At 29.2% G+C, this 17,736-nt stretch overlaps 1 protein-coding gene and 1 long non-coding RNA gene across 2 annotated transcripts in view; both read right to left on the bottom strand.

Annotated features, from left to right (window-relative positions):
• LOC139905581 (uncharacterized) overlaps positions 1-10,138 on the bottom strand; it is a 35,605-nt gene extending 25,467 nt beyond the window's left edge. The window contains exon 1 of the long non-coding RNA XR_011780457.1: positions 8,004-10,138. This is a non-coding gene — a long non-coding RNA (uncharacterized lncRNA). The remainder of the gene's footprint in view (positions 1-8,003) is intronic.
• Positions 10,139-13,033: 2,895 nt separating this feature from the next.
• On the bottom strand, positions 13,034-15,971 carry LOC121118090 (uncharacterized). The gene is made up of 2 exons (XM_040712633.2): positions 14,975-15,971; positions 13,034-14,649 (listed from the first exon to the last, which is right to left on the bottom strand). Exons 1-2 carry the CDS (start codon positions 15,774-15,776, stop codon positions 14,144-14,146), a joined length of 1,308 nt encoding a protein of 435 aa, XP_040568567.1. The 5' UTR covers positions 15,777-15,971; the 3' UTR covers positions 13,034-14,143.
• Positions 15,972-17,736: the final 1,765 nt, after the last annotated feature.

Raw genomic sequence — 17,736 nt, 5'->3', positions numbered from 1 at the left:
ATTGTGTATGACCCTTAGACATGCAAGACCAGCTATATACATCATTGAAAAGCTTTTTAATTAACTTTTATATCCAACATTTATTTATTCCTACAATGTTTCGTGTTTACATGTAGATCGTCACTTTGGTACATATTTACACTTGTACTAGTATATATTATGTTTTATACAATAAAATGTCTCATTTTTTGATGTAATCCTTTTATTTAATGTACTATATTTTTATGTTGAAGGGCAAAATTTTTATACAGTTTCCGGTCCATCATACAGTTTTTTTAGCATGATTACTCTAAATATGAAAAAATTGTCATATATAACTCAAAATTGACCTTTCTCAGACATTTTCTAACATCTTAATTATTTATGTATAGACCACGCAGGACTATTGAACCAAGGATTATTAGAGTAGGATAATTGGGATTTATGTAAGAAAATTTGGATTCATGAATATGGATTTTTTCTAAAATAAAAATAAAAGATTGGTCTTTTCTGAAAAAGGTCATTCTAAAAATAAAATAAAACATTATTTTATTTTCGACAAATATTACTAAAAATTTATAAAATAGACCAAACAAATGTCATAGGAACGGCCCTGGGTCCAAGTATTGTGATTTCATTCTTGGATAGCTAATAATATGCCAATAAGATCTATAATTCATTATGAATTTAAAAATAGGAACTTGTAGCACATTATATTTTTTTCTTTACTCAAAATGAAATGCAACATAAGATGAGTAATGCAAAATTAAGATTTTATCAAATTTAAATTATAATAATAGAGTATATAGGTAGTTTATGCCTTTTGCAACGAAAATTAATAATTGATATGTAGGCTCTGTGGCACATAATGTTCAAATACTCACATATGGGTGACACATATTGATAAATAATCAATTAATCATTTTAATATATAAAATTGAATTGTATACAATGTACATAGCATCAATATTTAGACATAAATTGAATTAACTGAATGATATTATAAAAGTTGTGCATGAGACGTACAAATTGCAACCTTTATAATCTGGTTGTACAAGTTACAACTTGTACAAAATCTCTAATTATACACAACCTATATCCTACTTAGCTAACATGTAGATAAAAATATCTTATTTTGTAAAGCTCACTTCACCATTTAAAAGATATATGTATGGCTACGCCAATTAAATAAAGATAGACAACAGAGTATATAATTATGAATTGTATTAGTATTTTTATTCTTTTTGTGAAAAATGTGACTTTTAAAGAGATAGAGATAATGTTAATTTCAAAAAAAAAAAAAAAAGTAATAATTTGAAAAGTGTCGGCAAATCTTTTTTAACAGATAATAATTATCATTACATTTATCCCTTGAATAGACGATTATGTGTGTTATTTCAATCTTTGTGGAAGATAAACGCGTAGAATGTACATACATTTATATAAAAGGCCGACACTCTCATTCAACAAATCATATTATTTCTATTGTTATTATTATAAGGGTGGGTTCCTGGTAGGTGTTAAAAGTCCCTTTCAAAAATTATTATTAAAGTTTGTACAATTATGTATAAAAACGCCTAAGAAACAGCAGCTCCCTACTCTTTTCTTCCGTCTAAATTGCTGCAGAATGACATTATTAATAATAATAGAAGAACGTATGGCTGAAACTAATGTATAAATTTCAATGAATAGTTTCATGAAACGTGACAAGAAGGAGGAGATCATCATCCAAGGTGTGAGGGGGGTAGGCGTATGAGAAATTTTTATTTTTATTTATAGCTATTATGTACATATGTACGTTCATTTAAGTGACGATGTAAAATTCAACCATACACCGTCCATACATATATACTGTTTTGAACAACTGCTGTTCATAATGAATTCAAAGGGGGATGGATAATGGTGTGACGGAAAGACATAAGAGTACTGCTACTATTTGATTCCAATTTTTCATTAATCCCTCCTTTTTTAATGGTTGTGTCCCTTTGTGATATACAAATATGCCTTGAGGATCAGGGCATCAATAACCATTATAGGGTGGGACACATATTTTTTACAATGCTTCCTACAATATATAAACATTTTAGATTCTTACAAAATCCGAATGTTCATTTGTTACATATGTAAGTATAAAATAATAAAATTAGGAGCGTTTTAATGACAGAAACCCCTCTCCAAAATAGCTGAATAGTCGTCTTGATACATAATAATTTTTTGCAAAAATCAAGTGTTATCACACACGCTACAGATTGCATACTGAACTAAAAACGATGTTATATTATAGGCATAGCTGATGGTATGGTCATTAAACTGTAAATGATTAAATTTCCATAAAAAATCTGAAGCAAAACTGCCTCTAATGCAAGTTACTGGATAATATAGGTATGTCGGTTAGCGTCTGCATTCTCATTAGTTGAGCTGGGTGACGTCACATATGTTGTGTTAACTCAAAAATTAAAACAATAATATTATTATAACAACGTGAATTAAGAATTTATCAAGGTGGTGGATGATATAACTCTGGAAAGATCGTACATTGTGGAGGTACCTCTTCATATCAAGGTGACTTGTGACTAGTGACTTCTGATTTCGTTAATAATTATATAAGCTGGACACTTCGAGCTCACGCCTGATTATTTTAGTACTACTGTGTCACTTAGCATTGGAAATTAAGTGGAAAATTATTCTAGACTGGTAAAGATAATGAATGAGCTTCTCGTTTCTCGATATTTTGGTCTGCAATGCATATTCTACTCATCTATTACATATAAATAGTTATTCGGAGCTGTTAAGTGATTTGTTTTTACAGAATAAATTTTCAATGATATTCTTTAAAATTTACATACCATATTTATGAATTCTCTGTTATTTTATTTTTTTATCTTATTTATTAATTCTGTTTTATTTTGGACATGGAAATGCTATTTTTTTATTGTGATTGTTGTCAGTTGATTAGAAATTTCAAAATCCTTCCTATTATTAGTTGTAGAAATATTATTGGTCTGTATTACAAACTATGGCAAGCAATATAAAAGTAGGAAATCTGTAGAAAATTTGATTTCCCCAGTATTATTCAAATTTTTAGTAAAATTAAATATATATCTCTTTCTGGGGAGTTAAGTAAAAATCACAAGGCAACAGAGGCTTATTCAATTAATCATCTTCAGTTCTGTTTGCAAGATAAACTCGGTTTCAACATAAATAACAAATTAAGATCTAGTTGTAAGTTTATTTTTTTCAAATGAGTGTTTCATGTTAATAAAAAATAATATCCACTTATTTTTAATATATAATTGATTTATTCGATATAATGACTGCTTCTTTATTATAAAACTATTCCTAATATTAAGATAATGGTTTATATTCCATATCCAAAGAAAATTGAAAAATATTCACAAATGATTAGATACAGTTGTTCAAACTTATAAGTACAATGCAAGATATAGAAATAGTCGTTTACCATATTCTATTCATAAACGTAGATAGATGTTTAACTTTTTATTTTATTTTTCATACCTACAAGGGTATAGTATGAAATAAAATTTAATTCTTTATATAGTACCAAGCCCAGTTTGCAAGTAGAAAATCTTACATTTTGAGTTAGATTTCTTGCAATCTTAGAGCAAAATACAAGTGCGGCCTAGCGTTTTCCACACATATGTGACGTCATTAAAATGGGATGCTTACTTCTGTCAAATTATAAGTCGTAAGCGACACACCTTTATAATACAGTACCTTGCTCTAATAGATTAAAAAATTTATCTTGTTTTGATGTGGTATAACAGTAAAAATTTATATTCTTATAAAATTTGGTTATTGTTGCCTCCAAAATGGACGACTTGTAGTATGATGGTGTCAAGTAGAAAAAATAAGGGTCGACCAAGGTTAATAGAAATACAAGGTTAGACCATCATGTAATCGGTCTAACTAGAATTTTCAATTTAATGTATCGTACCGACTACTGGGCAAAAAACACAGATTTTGACAAAACACACAACCACTCATTTACAATGATGTCAATATACAAAGTGTGGTTAAAGTCAAACATCAGTCTTACACGTGTTTTTGTATAACCTTGTATTTCTATTAACCTTGGGGTCGACAGTTTCTTAATTAAACTATCAAAATATGGTAATATTTTTATTACAATTTTTTTTAATAAATTGTTCTTCACGTTTAAGCTTTTTTCAAATTATATCTCTAAAAAAGTTTCAAAAAGTTTTTATTTATAGAAACGAGTCACAATCGACAAAGTATTGGAGAAAAGGAAGATAATATAAACATGGATTTTTGAAATTTTTCAAAAATAATTTAACAGCATTTTACAGGGGCGTATGCAAGGATGGCTTTAATAATTTTCTTTTCGAATTTAGTCAATTATCCTCCCCCCCCACACACACAAACAAATAAAAATTCTAATTAGGGACCTGCCGTCTCGTCAAAGGAAAATACAATCCTGCAGACGGCCCATCTAAATATAGTTATCCATTTCAAATGTTAAGCAGTTTCCTATCCCCCTCCGCCCCCCTCTCATTGAATTCATAATGTTGTGGAGCATATTAGTCTAGATATAAACTTTAACTATTATAACTAAATTGTATTTCAATATAAAAAAAATATTGAGCATGCATCAAATTTACTTTGAAATAATTGCTCAAAAGTACAATAAATAGTAATAACTAATATTGTTTATATAAAGGGTAGCCACAAATTAAGAAATCAACATACACAAAAATATGGGTATGAAGTATGGGTGTATACAAGATGTTGTTACGTAATAAGTATAGTTAATTATAGGCATATAATATGACCTTGCTTATATTGATGATTTTTACTTAGAACATTATAATAATAAGTCCATAAAGAGTCAATTAACATGATGTTCTATAACCGAGACCTTTATTCAATAACCTAGAATTTATTATTATATATCATCAATCAGCATTCAATTAAATAACTATAACCCACATAATCAATTATCTTTTTCAAATAAACAATAAATGGATTTATTGCTTTCAACAACCTACACACATGTATCGACAACAAATGCTTTTCGTAGAGTAGATACTCATGTGGAATATCAGAACACAACACAATATCGATCATATTGATTACACGTTATATGTATATATATACACGGAAGGAGTTACTTTTTAATCAAAGTATGTGTCAACACCTGCAGAGAAATGTAATCACATGTTTGTATTTACCAAGAGTGAGGGAGGGATGTTTTAATTATCCGAAGAGCTTGAATAGAGCAGAAAAATAGTCAATAACAATGTAGGCCATACAGTTCGTTAATTTTTTGAAATAATTGGTATTTTCAATATATACATATTCAAATAGAATAATTATATGTGTTACCAGATAAAATAAGAATTAGTGAGGCCGAAACAGGCTCATATCGAATTTGAAATCTTAAAGGCCCCATGTGCATATGTATATCAAAGACAATGTCTCATGAAGGAATTGGAAAAATATGTAATGTACCTAAAAATTTTAGATTTATAACTGTAGACATGCCTACCTGTCTGCCTACTTATACCTATAAAGAGAATGAATGCCTATAACCACGATGAGAAAGAAGTTAGAAGTCCAGGACTGGAATTAGTCAAAAGAGATAATAGTTTACTAATAAATAATAACGAAGAAAAGAAAAAATACCGAATAGATAATCTACCATCAAAGAAGATTATTTTTAACTATAAATTAAAGTATTATAGCCATCGTATGCTATTAGGGATACACATTTGGCTATAGTTATTACTATCTTATCAAAAAGCTATAATTTATAGAATATATCCATAGTTGATTAATTAACTTTTCTTCATTTCTTTTTTGTCTGTGGTGATTGTAAAAAAGAAGAAGAAGTACATAAGTAAAAGCACACATAAAAAGGTTGCAAGTATATTGTTTAATTTTGGTTGTTAAATGTACATGGTAAATTTAAGAATTTAAATTTGTTTAATGATATTTCTTGATAACCTTTTTTAGAAACACATTTCCCAATTACGTGTTTTTATAAGATACAGTTATTGATGATGTAATAAAAATAAGTATAGCATTGCCCAAATATACTATAGAACATGTCTGAACATATAATAAATATTGTTAATTTTTCTCAGAATCTCAGCCTTCAAACCCCTTGCCTCATAAATACAATTAGATGCATGGGAAAGGATTACGGGCAACTCAACGCAACTCTTATAAGGAATTCATAATTACCATTGTAGAATTACAATATAGTTTTTTAATCGATCAAAGACAATAATGAAAGATTATCATTAGAAGAATATTATCTGAAAGAATGTTATTATCATTTCATCAAGAGAAATAAATTCATCTCTTTAAATCCAAAATTTAACATTTTAATTACTCTCTACATTTTGTTGCTTCATCATTGAGATTATTTTTGGATGAACAGAGAAGGAATTCACGTTTATATTATATCCTTGTCTAAAATATCAAGAAGACTCCATTTTGTATATATAATAATGTAAATAGATTTTGTGAGAGGGGTTAAAGAAAGTTTTAATTTCGAGGAAAATCTCAAAGGCGTCAAATGAAAAAAATAGGGAGGGAGAAAATCAGATTATTAGTAGATGAAATCAAAATTTATCTTCGTCATGATTGTTCATTCTTTTTCAACAATAATAAGAATAAAAGGATTTTAGTTTTAGTTAATCAGATGATAAAATGATGGATTACCACCTGGACTTCTTAACCATCATACTTACGATCATCCACAGACAATAAAATTTAATTAAGACCGGATACAAGATTAAAAAGGGAATTGTGTTTCTTATTAATAAAAAAAGTTTGTTTTTTGTTTATTCACTACAACTAAGAACGTTTTGTTATATATAGTAATAACGGCAAAATATGTGTTTAAGCTTATTGTTAGTAGCACAACTAATCAAATTTAAAAAAGTTTCATGTCTTATCGTATTTGTTCAAAATATTTATGTAAATAAATCATACTAAAAGAGGAAATTGAGGATAAAATTGAGCTTTAAATTAAATAATATAATCTTCAAATGGTGTTTCCATAAATGTAATATATATGTATTTATTGTGTACAAGATGAGATTTATATACAACTTGGAACTTGCATAAGGACATGTATACATGTTACAAAACAAATATGAAATTAAGAATTTAGGGAATTATTTTTGATTGAAGATAATACAATAATTGAATATTCTATGGATGGTCGATATAATAATTATGTAACTTTTGACTTTTTTTATTGAAAATTACAAATTGATATGTAGTTTGTGAGATATTTTTAAGTTTCTATGCCCACAGTTATATTACTCGTTAATTTCAATAGATCAAAATGAAATTATAGTATCATTTGATATTTTCTAATAGAATTGACTGATGCAAATATATAAAGTGTAACGAGACGTGGAAATTGTACAATCTTTGGTACAAATAACAGCTTGTACAAGAATTGCAACTTGTACACAACATTAATATTTTTATATATGGTTAGTAAACACAATAGCAGTTTTGAAAAAAGTCAAGAAAAGAGAAATTACTGCTTCATCTTTTTAATAAATAACTATACTAACTACCCCATATTGAAGTGATATTAAGGTCGATTACGGAATTAATCATTCCATTTTCTTGAATAAATTGATATGTCTATATTGCAAATCTAAATTTTAGAGAATTTCTCGGATTTATGAGACTTCATTTGACCAACAATTGACCTTTCAAACAAGGTAGAACATATCCTTTGATATTTCTTTAATTAAGACAAATAATTTTTCAACATTTAAGTTCAATTTGTAATCCCTCAGAAGGACTGATTAGATCAATTTATTAATAGTAATTGAGTATGATTAGATATAATTCAAGAATATAAAATATATTCAGATTCTTTTTTTTTTTTACAAAATCCTCCTCTAACTTGCTTTTGTGTAGACGAGCCACATGTTAACACCAAACACACCTCAATTTTTAATGAATATAATGACACATAATAAAGTAACGTTTTGAAAAAGTAAAGGTATTACCTCATTTGAGCAAAAATAAAGATGAATATAGACCAATTAAAGAATAACCAATATAGATCCATGAGTAAGACTATGGACCCTAATTAACTATAATTTATTAATTTATATACGATTTGAAGAAATTAATTCGATCCAGTGTAATATGATTGATTGAACAGACTTAAAGAAAATTATTGTGTTTTTTTAAAAATATCTCTTTTTATTTGATATTGAATAACTGAATTTAACAAGTTTCTTTTTGTAAAACGAATATTTAACTATTCTAAATAATTTTATAGAACAACCCAATGAATATTAATTAAATCAGGGATAACTCAAATAATATCGACAGATCCCAAAGACTATTGTTATTAACTGGATCAAGTTTCATATAATAATCATTAATATAATTCATTAATTAAATAATAAGGTATGTCTTATTAAAGATCAGTTAGGGGAGAAAAAGTGACGATACGACTGAAATCATCATTGCCATATAACAAAATTTAAAATTTGTCATAGAATTAAGTAAAATTGAAATTTTACTTTCTTTTCTTTCTGGTAGAAAAAAAAAAATTCTTTCCAGAAATAGGTATATCCATGATAAGAAAGAAAAAATATTCATACTTTGCTTTTTGGTTTGTTTTATTCTTCAGTCATCAATTATAACACATCAACAAACAGCAAATCAATGAGCAAAATATTTTAGTTAAATCATAGTGCATAATATAATACATAAGGTGTGCCGATCAGAGATTTCTTTGCTTTTGTTTACAATTGTACTGGCTATTTTGATGACGTCATAATGAGTCAATTGAGTAAGAAATTCAAATTTATATAACTAATTGTATTAATGCATCGTATAATAGTATTTTATTTTGTTATCAAACAATTCTATTAATGTAAATTTTTACCATTCGACGAAATTCAAAAAAAAAATTAAAAGTTGTTTTGAATGAAAAAAATTTAAAAAAATACAGAACATACATTTTGAAATAAATATAGTATAGCGAAGAAATCAATAATATAATAAAAATAAGTGGATATCATGCAGTAGAAATTAAATGCTAATTTGAAAAACATAAACTAACAATAAGATAAAAAATTGTCATTTATCTTGAATGTAATAAAAATAGAGTTTAATGTAATTATCTTGAGAACATAACCTATTATGAGGGCTTGAATAAGCCTCTTTTGCCATACGATTGTATCTATTCTTCTTACCATATATATTTTAATGATATTAGGGAAATCAAGTTTTCTTAAGCATCACCTCTTTTATGTAGCATAGAATAGTTAGTAATACAGACTAATAATTGTTATTTAACTAATAATAGGAATAATTTTGAAGTATCTACTCGCCTAACAAGAATCTCAATAACGAAATAGCATTTACAAGTCCAAAATAAAACCGAATGAATCAAATAATCGTGACATGATTTTGATACATTATATTGTCTTCAATCAAACAAATTATAATTAGCTCGTATTGCACACACTTAGTAATTTATTTATTTTTATATGGTTCCATATTTTCGAGAGAGTAATATTCTAATAAAATAACAAGCAATTTAGCTGCTGAGAAGAGGATTCATAAGTCAATAAGTTTAAAAATCGCAACGATATTCAAATGTTCTAATAAAATCTACAAAGGCTAAGAAGTCACTTGTATATTTAACACATAATCACTTAATAGTTTCCAATAACTATTTATAAGCATTAGCAGAATATAATATGCTTTGTAGACAAAAAAAAAAGCACATTATTTTTAAAGTCTAGAATAATTTTCCACTTGTTTTCCAATCACAAAAGGGACTAACACGTAATACAGAAATCAATATTCAGGTGTGAGGCTTAAATTATCCATGTAGACCATACATTTCTGCATTATATGCATAAAATACTCTTATGAAGGAAATAGTTTTCTTAGAGTAGAAGACGAAGCAGAGTTGGCTTAAGGAGAAAAGGACTCAAGAACTTCCATTAAGAAGCAGTGGGTAGAGAATGAGAACCATGCATGTTCCTCACTGAATCTTTCAGTCGATTATTCTGTCGTTTTATGAACTTCCATATAGTGTATGTACACTTTATCTTCCTCTCCCCTTCTCCTTATGTTCTTCTTATTATTATTATTTAATATGATATATATCATATGATTATATGTAAAGTACCACTGTTATATTCTTATGGTATAAATAGCCTGACAGTGACATCACTTATGTATGTAGAGTAGTTTATATGATGTACTAAGATAATATACGTCATGTGTTCCTATTAGATCTATCGTAGTATTACCTATTATTTCACTACGGCTTCTTTTTGTTTCTCTAGGTCGTTCCTGGATTCCCTGTATTAATAGTTTGTGTATTATCAACCTCGTCAAGACACAACACTCCATAGTTCTTATTAGAAGAAAGAAGTATACGATGATCTTCTATAACATCTGGAATAATTTATGTATTCTTGAGCATAGAGGCAATGATTGACGTGGTTAGAAGTCACTATCATAGACCTGGATGTTTGCTCAATGCAGGATTCATTAAATAAGATCATATCCACCGAGTGAGGCACAAATACTAAGAGGCAATATCCCTTTAATACAAAGTTGATGAGAGGATCAGAAGACGTATTGGGTATCCAAATGGAAAAAATATGAATTCCTAGGAACGGAAAGGATAGATGGATGTGTATAAATATATCCGAATCCTTCGTACGAAAGATCTATCCAAATCACTATGAATTAAATATATTTCCACGCAGTCGAAACTTTTCACAACTTTTTATCCTCCTTCGGCATCTAGTCTGTATCTATAATTATAAATTCATACTTATCACTCAGTCAATGAGTTCTTATACCATCGAACTCATTGGTCAATGAGTTCTTATACTATCATTAGTGAGTAACATTGAACTTGGATCCGTTGTGACGTCATGAAAAAGTTTTGAGGTAACGTCAACCTAGAGCCCCATATTTTTATAGGGCTCTGCGTCAACCAGACTGCGTTGCGAGTTTCTTAACGACATACCTTATAAGTTATATATAGTCACCTTGACTTGGACTCGATAATTGCAACTCAGTTTAATTGCATAATCAAAAAATGAAAGTTAGTTCAATTTTTTCACTGGATATAATGTAGTCAATAAAGCACCTTTTATTTTCTGAAGACTTGGAACTGAACTCGTTGAAAATATTCCACGACTTGAACTTTTGAGCAAAGATCTAAGACTCGACTTGGACTTGCAGTATAAGGACTATTTTAGCACCTCTGATAAATACTGGTATTAAATTTTATGTTAGTCAAGTAACGTTGAGAGCCATATAGACCATACAACTGAATACCACCTTTTGCAATCCTGAAAGAAAGAGTTTTTGTGATTGCTATGACGTGTTTCCTAATAAAAGAATTAACGATAAGTTTAATATTATATAATATCTTCATATTACAAACATTGCCGTTATGGATCATTAAGCAATTATCATTTTGACGATATTGTTGTTATTGTTACCGACTTTCGGGGGAGAAGAAAAAGAAAAGTATTGTTATCTACTTCATTTGTTCAAATATTAATGTATAGGAAATATTATTTGATCTACATACACATAATATCATCAGTGTGTTAATTTTAAATATTATTGTGTCGAGTAGAACAATTATTGACACAATTTTTTGAATCAAATCATGGTACGTTTTTCAAATTCGAAAAAAGCTAAGTTTTTCTCTCTTTTAGTTGGCTTGAATTTGGTTTCTAAACTCACTAAATATTTTAGTTTTGGGCGTTGCTGTACTTAAGTGAATTTATAATCAATCCTAATTTAGCCTACTTATGGACTCAAATTAGATTTTATGAATTTTTGCGAAGGAGTTATAAGACATTTTTATAGAAATTTTAAGCATTCCAACTATTATTATGCGTGGTAGCTATTATTAGTTAATTTTAGTAAAAATTGTCTGTAAAACATGGTTCTCTCACTCGTTATAAGATGCAATTTATAAGACATTTTAATAATATTACAGGGATTCTACAACTTTTTCCCCAGCCAGGACCAAAATTCAATTCATTTTATACCCCCTCCCTAACCATAGAAATTAACCTTAGCAACAAATAAACAATAATATTTATCCATACTTTTTTGTAATATCTACCTATCCTCAGTCTATTAATAGTTATTTCTCATCATTTAAAACTAAAACAACATTACAAGAATAAAACAGTCAATAAAGTATTGAAAATTATTATAATTTAATAGTGTAGAATTGAGGATCGAGATCGGAGAAATTTCTGCCTATGTCCTTGCTATATACGGAATTATTCGGGACTCTGACTCTCATAGTTGCTTACACCTAATCTAATAACCCATCATGAAATATAAGCTGCATTGCTCCTAAACAGTTTTCCAATTGTCTGGGTTAACAACATAATTTTTGGTTTCTTTTATTTTTAAATACTGCCATTTAATAATTTATACAACTCTACTTATGAAGTTATTTTAGATTTGCTGCAAGTAACCATGATATGAATGGAAATGAACGCAAATCACACTCCGTATTAATCAAGGACATAGACAAGAATTTCTCCGATGTCGATTATCCATTCTAGCCCGACCCTATCAATGACTTATATATCCTCCGCGTTACTCTCAGTCATTCATGATCACATACACTCGTGGCTACATTTTTTACGTATCACCATTCTTTTATTATTTAGAAGAGAATATATAACAGCTTTAGAAAATACTGTTGAGGTTACCAAAATAACAACAAAGAAGTTCGCACACGAAAAAATACTTAGAGTATTACAACCTTCAGAAAGGAAAAATAACTCAAATCGCACTCCATATCAAGCATAGACAGACAGGAATTATTCAGATGTCGATCATCAGTTCTACTTTGAGTCCATCAAGGTTATATGTTTACAGTTCTAGACAATGGACATGCGTAGCATTTTAATCTTCCTCTCACCCTATTTGTTTTTCTAATTGATCGACTCAAGTCAATCCTTAGCGATTTGACTCAATCGAAAGAACACTATTTTAAATAATAATAAATTAATTAGTATGAATATTTTGTGATTGTATATTTCACGTATATTTCAATTTCTAAAACACGTCAGGTTCTTGTATTTTTTTTCCTTCATATAGAAAAAAAAATAATTTAATAATATATTATAATATATAAGTATATATCACAGTGGTACAGGAATAAGTAATTAATAGAATAATAATATTAAAATTAATATATGAAACAAAAGATATATTTGTAAGTATATATTTGGAGTTTTACTAACAAAAAGGACATATTTATTCCTTTTTTTTTTTTTTTTAATATTTTTTTCTTTTTTCATAAGCACAGCAGATATACATCGACGAAAAATCAGTCAATATCACAATTATAAAAATATGAATATAAAAGACATTTATTATATCTATATTTTACCAAAGGGAAGGGGGAAATAACATTGAGGGTGAAAGATTGTATTTTTTTTTATAAAGGGGTTGAAGAAGCCAAATTATGTGTTTGAAAAAAAAATTAATGAAATAAATACGGGTAAAAATAATAAAAAACGATGACATAAAAATGGAATTGAATGCAACGGCGAGGTCTTCAATAATTATAATAATGTAGGTCCTTGATATAAAAAATATTGTATTATTTTTTTTTGTTAAAAAATTAATGTACACCAAAAGAAGCGTTCTATAAGTTGTTTTTTATTAGAAGAGAAAAAATTAAAATTTTTAACCCGTAAAATGAAATGATTATGACTATATATTTTATTTGGTGGGATTGGCTTTCATATATATATATATATAGAAGAAGTTTTACTCTCTGTGAGAACTACTTTTTGTTGAATTTGATATTAATTATTTAATTATGTATTATATAACATAATATTGATTTTTTTATATATATAAAAAAAAAAACATGAATAAATAATTGTATTAAATTTGTCCTGTAAAAAATTTTCAGGAAAAAAACCCAAAAAAAAACCATAAACAAAATTGTTTGTATAATAAAGCGACTTGACATAATCACAACAATTCTTAACCCTTTGAAAAAAGTTATGAAAGACTTAATAAAAAATATATAATAAATTAAACAGAAAGATTTAGAAAAAGAAACACACTTCTTTTTTGGGAGAGATTTAGGGGAGGAAAGGATCCTTTAAAGGGATCGCATGAACCCAAGATTCTCCTTATTCCAAGCCACTTGAGAGCATTTCCCTTGGACACAATCCAAACAAAAGGTATTCTGCTGTTGTTGTCCTTGTGGAGGCGCTGCTTGTTGAGAAAATGACTTGATAAATGATTCCTGTTGTCTCATTCGGATCTGTGCCTTGTAATAGGCCATGGTCGCAGCGGCAGCAGCGTTGGAGGTATTTGGAAGCCAACAGCAGTAGTTGTTGCTTACACGCTGTTGTTGCTGTCTCAACTGTTGATGCTGTTGTTGTGAATAGTTGTTCATGGTTTGCCAATAATAGTGCTGTTGTTGTTGTCTCAACTGTTGTTCTTGTTGTTGCTGTTTGACTACTTCTGAGTTGAGGAGTCCAGGACAACATCTCTTGGCTGGAGGAATTTGCTCATAGCGAGGAGGAAGTGCTGGGGCTGGACAACAAGCAGGGCCATGGTTGTTACTACTAAAATGTAATTGATGTTGTAATAACGCAGCAGCTGTAATGAAAAATATAATTGATTAGATTGAAGTCATTTTATAAATAAGTTTTATTGATGTACATATTTAAGGGAATAATATCTAAGGGGAAATAAATTTGAAGAGAAAATTATTCAAGAAAGGGATTTTTCCTCTCCAAATCTAGAACTATGTTATTTATAAATAAAATATACATAATAATATCTCATTTCCTTTCTCTAGAGTTAATACCATTTTAATAAAAAGACGGAAGTAAATAGGAGGAAGAGAAATAGCTAGATAACTTTTATAAGGAGGGATTCTGCATAGAAGAGTATTTTAGAAACCTCAAAAGACAGTACACACCTTGATTAGACATGATGGCATCCGTTGATGTACACTGACTATGTGTTCTCTTAACTCCTTTGGATTTAGCGTTACTTATTCCTCCTCTCCCAGAAGATGATTTACTAATACTCGTACCAGAGGAACCCGAGGAAGTAGTAGATGTGGAAGCTCGCTTTGAAGATGATCGAACCGACTGCTGTGGTTGTTTGTAGGCGGGATGAATCATTAGGATTGGTTCACTGTTTTTAGGAATTTTGGGTGCATTGGGTAACTCATACTCAATGGAACAGTCCACAAATAGAGGCTTAGAGTAATCTTTGGGAGATTGTGTGCTGATCATTCCAGGTGAACAGCGAGATTCTCCTCGGTTTCTACTACTACTCAGACTACTGGAGTTGTTATTTGCAGCAGTCGTTGTCGTACTCTGGTGATTTGAGGGTGCTACGATGGAGTTGGAAGTGGATCGACATGGGGACATATAATTGTAGAACTTAAAGCTCGGATGATGTGCACTCTCCCCACCAAAAACTGTTGAACTGTTGCTATACTGAGGAGTTTGTTGAAATAAATATGGTGAAGAGGATGAAGTAGTGGAGGCAACAACACCAGGCCATTGAAGCTGCTGGGAGTGATGGCCAACAGCAGGGGTTGCCCATTTTAAAGGGTTGTTATATTTATTACAACTACTACTGCTAATAACACTAGGATTTGATGAGGATGGAAATCCAAAAACCGACTCACTAGAAGGATATGAGGAGTTCATGGAACGAAAGGTCCCTCCAATGTGCTGCGTAGAACTAGGATGGATCACAGACAACATCTTCAATATGATGATTTATTTACTTTTTTAACTCTACGATGACTGTAGAAATAAGCGTATGAAAAACGGGAATAACAGTTTTTTATAAAAAAAATATAAATTCACTTAAACAATTTTTTTAGTAACTTCTCAATAAAAAAATTGTGTTCTCTGTGTTCACTCATGAATTGATGCAATTAGACTGACGGCGACTGCAATATTTCTTCTTGTTGTTTTATCATCCTCTTTAATCAAAAAAGGAAGGAGGGATCGTCCCCGGCGTACGTACGACTTGCGCTTTACGAGGTAGTTGTAGTCAGTACAACTTACTCCATTTTTTTTCAAGTGCAAGTACGAAATTCTTTCTTCTCCTTTTTTATTATTATTTTAATTACAGCAGTAACACTCCAACCAATTTTCTACTACATCATAGGGTTTCATTTATGTTAATTGAGCATCTCCCGTGGTTTACCTTCAAGTGATCCTTTCTGGAATTTTAATTCATTAGATCGGGGATATGGGTAGTACACAGTTCTTAGGCAGAGTCTCTCAATAGTCATATAATAAATTGAAGAAAAAAAATCCTTTCATTAATTTTAAATAAAGAAAAGGAATATTCATAACAATTCATCTCATTTAAGGGAAATTTCATATGACCAATGGGATAATTAAATGAACTCACACAACCTAGGCAGAAAAAATATAAACACTCCGTAGAGTCTAAAAATTATTATATTTAATGGAATAATAGATTCGAGTACCAATATATAATAGTAATATCAGTGGCGTCCGCAAGATTTTTTTTTGTTTGGAGGGGCTTTTTTACCCATAGAAGTTATTTTTTTTAAATTTTCTCCATTTTGAGGGAGCTACAGCCTGCGGACGCCCTTGAATACTTATGTTATAATTTTGTAAATTGAGAGGGCAATGTGTGTGTAATTTAACATTTTTTCGAATGTATTATTTAATATTATGATTATTACTAATAATAGTAGTTACCTTATCTGAGCTACTCTAGAGCCATTATCTAGACGTTGGAAAAAAGGGATAAATTAATATTTTCTTATAAAAAAATAAATTGTCAGATTTAAAGCATTTGTCCTCCTTCCATAGATGGCATATGTATTTCCATACTACAAGAAATAAACGTCCATGTCTAATTAATATAATATGTATAGCTATATCTAATAATAAAAGTATTTTTGGCGTGACGAATGGAGGTTCTTTTTTGAAATGTGTTGTTTTTGAAGAAGCAGAAGGCAAGGGGAGGAGGGGAAAGGGGCAAAAACTGCATCATTCATCTATAATTAAGCATGCATGTCCCTTTTCAATGGATAAAAAATTAATTTCCCTTCTCTATGACAACATTTGACAGAATGTAATTAATATTTTTTAAGAAAAAAAAAAAAATAAGGATATTTGCTGGCAATCTATAATTATATACAAATGTTTTTGCCCACACAGAAACTTAATTATAACGATTTTTTTTTTCAAATAACCGAATCATCCAGAAATATATACAATTATATAATTATTAGAAGACGCCTTCAATAATATCATCTTTGTATTGAAAGTCTTTCAAACCAAGTCACGAAAAATTACATCAACCCATATGGCCCGTGAACACATGAATAGTAACCAAAGATGATTTTTCTCAAAAATGAGTCTACATAATAGATGGATTTGTTTTTTTAAACTAATGATGGGATAAAAACATTTCTAGTTATATGGTACTTGAGATCGATCTTGGTCTATAGAGAAAAACAACTAGATTCACTTTTCATTAAAAAGAAAAGCGATTATTTTTTTCCTCATTACCTCAGGTACGCTGGGTTTGACCACAACCAGGGGTGCCGGAACCAACATATCAATAACCTGCCAATTTTTATTGATCCTTCGAATCTATACCGAATTGCACATAATCTTTGCAAAAAAAAAAATCAAATTATTTGATTGAAATTCCATATTGGACACAAATAAA

This window comes from Lepeophtheirus salmonis, chromosome 5 (genome assembly GCF_016086655.4).
Source record: "Lepeophtheirus salmonis chromosome 5, UVic_Lsal_1.4, whole genome shotgun sequence".
NCBI classification, from domain to species: Eukaryota; Metazoa; Arthropoda; class Copepoda; order Siphonostomatoida; family Caligidae; genus Lepeophtheirus; species Lepeophtheirus salmonis.
The sequence above is the reverse complement of the archived record's forward strand: the minus strand, read 5'-3'. Positions and strand labels throughout refer to the sequence as shown.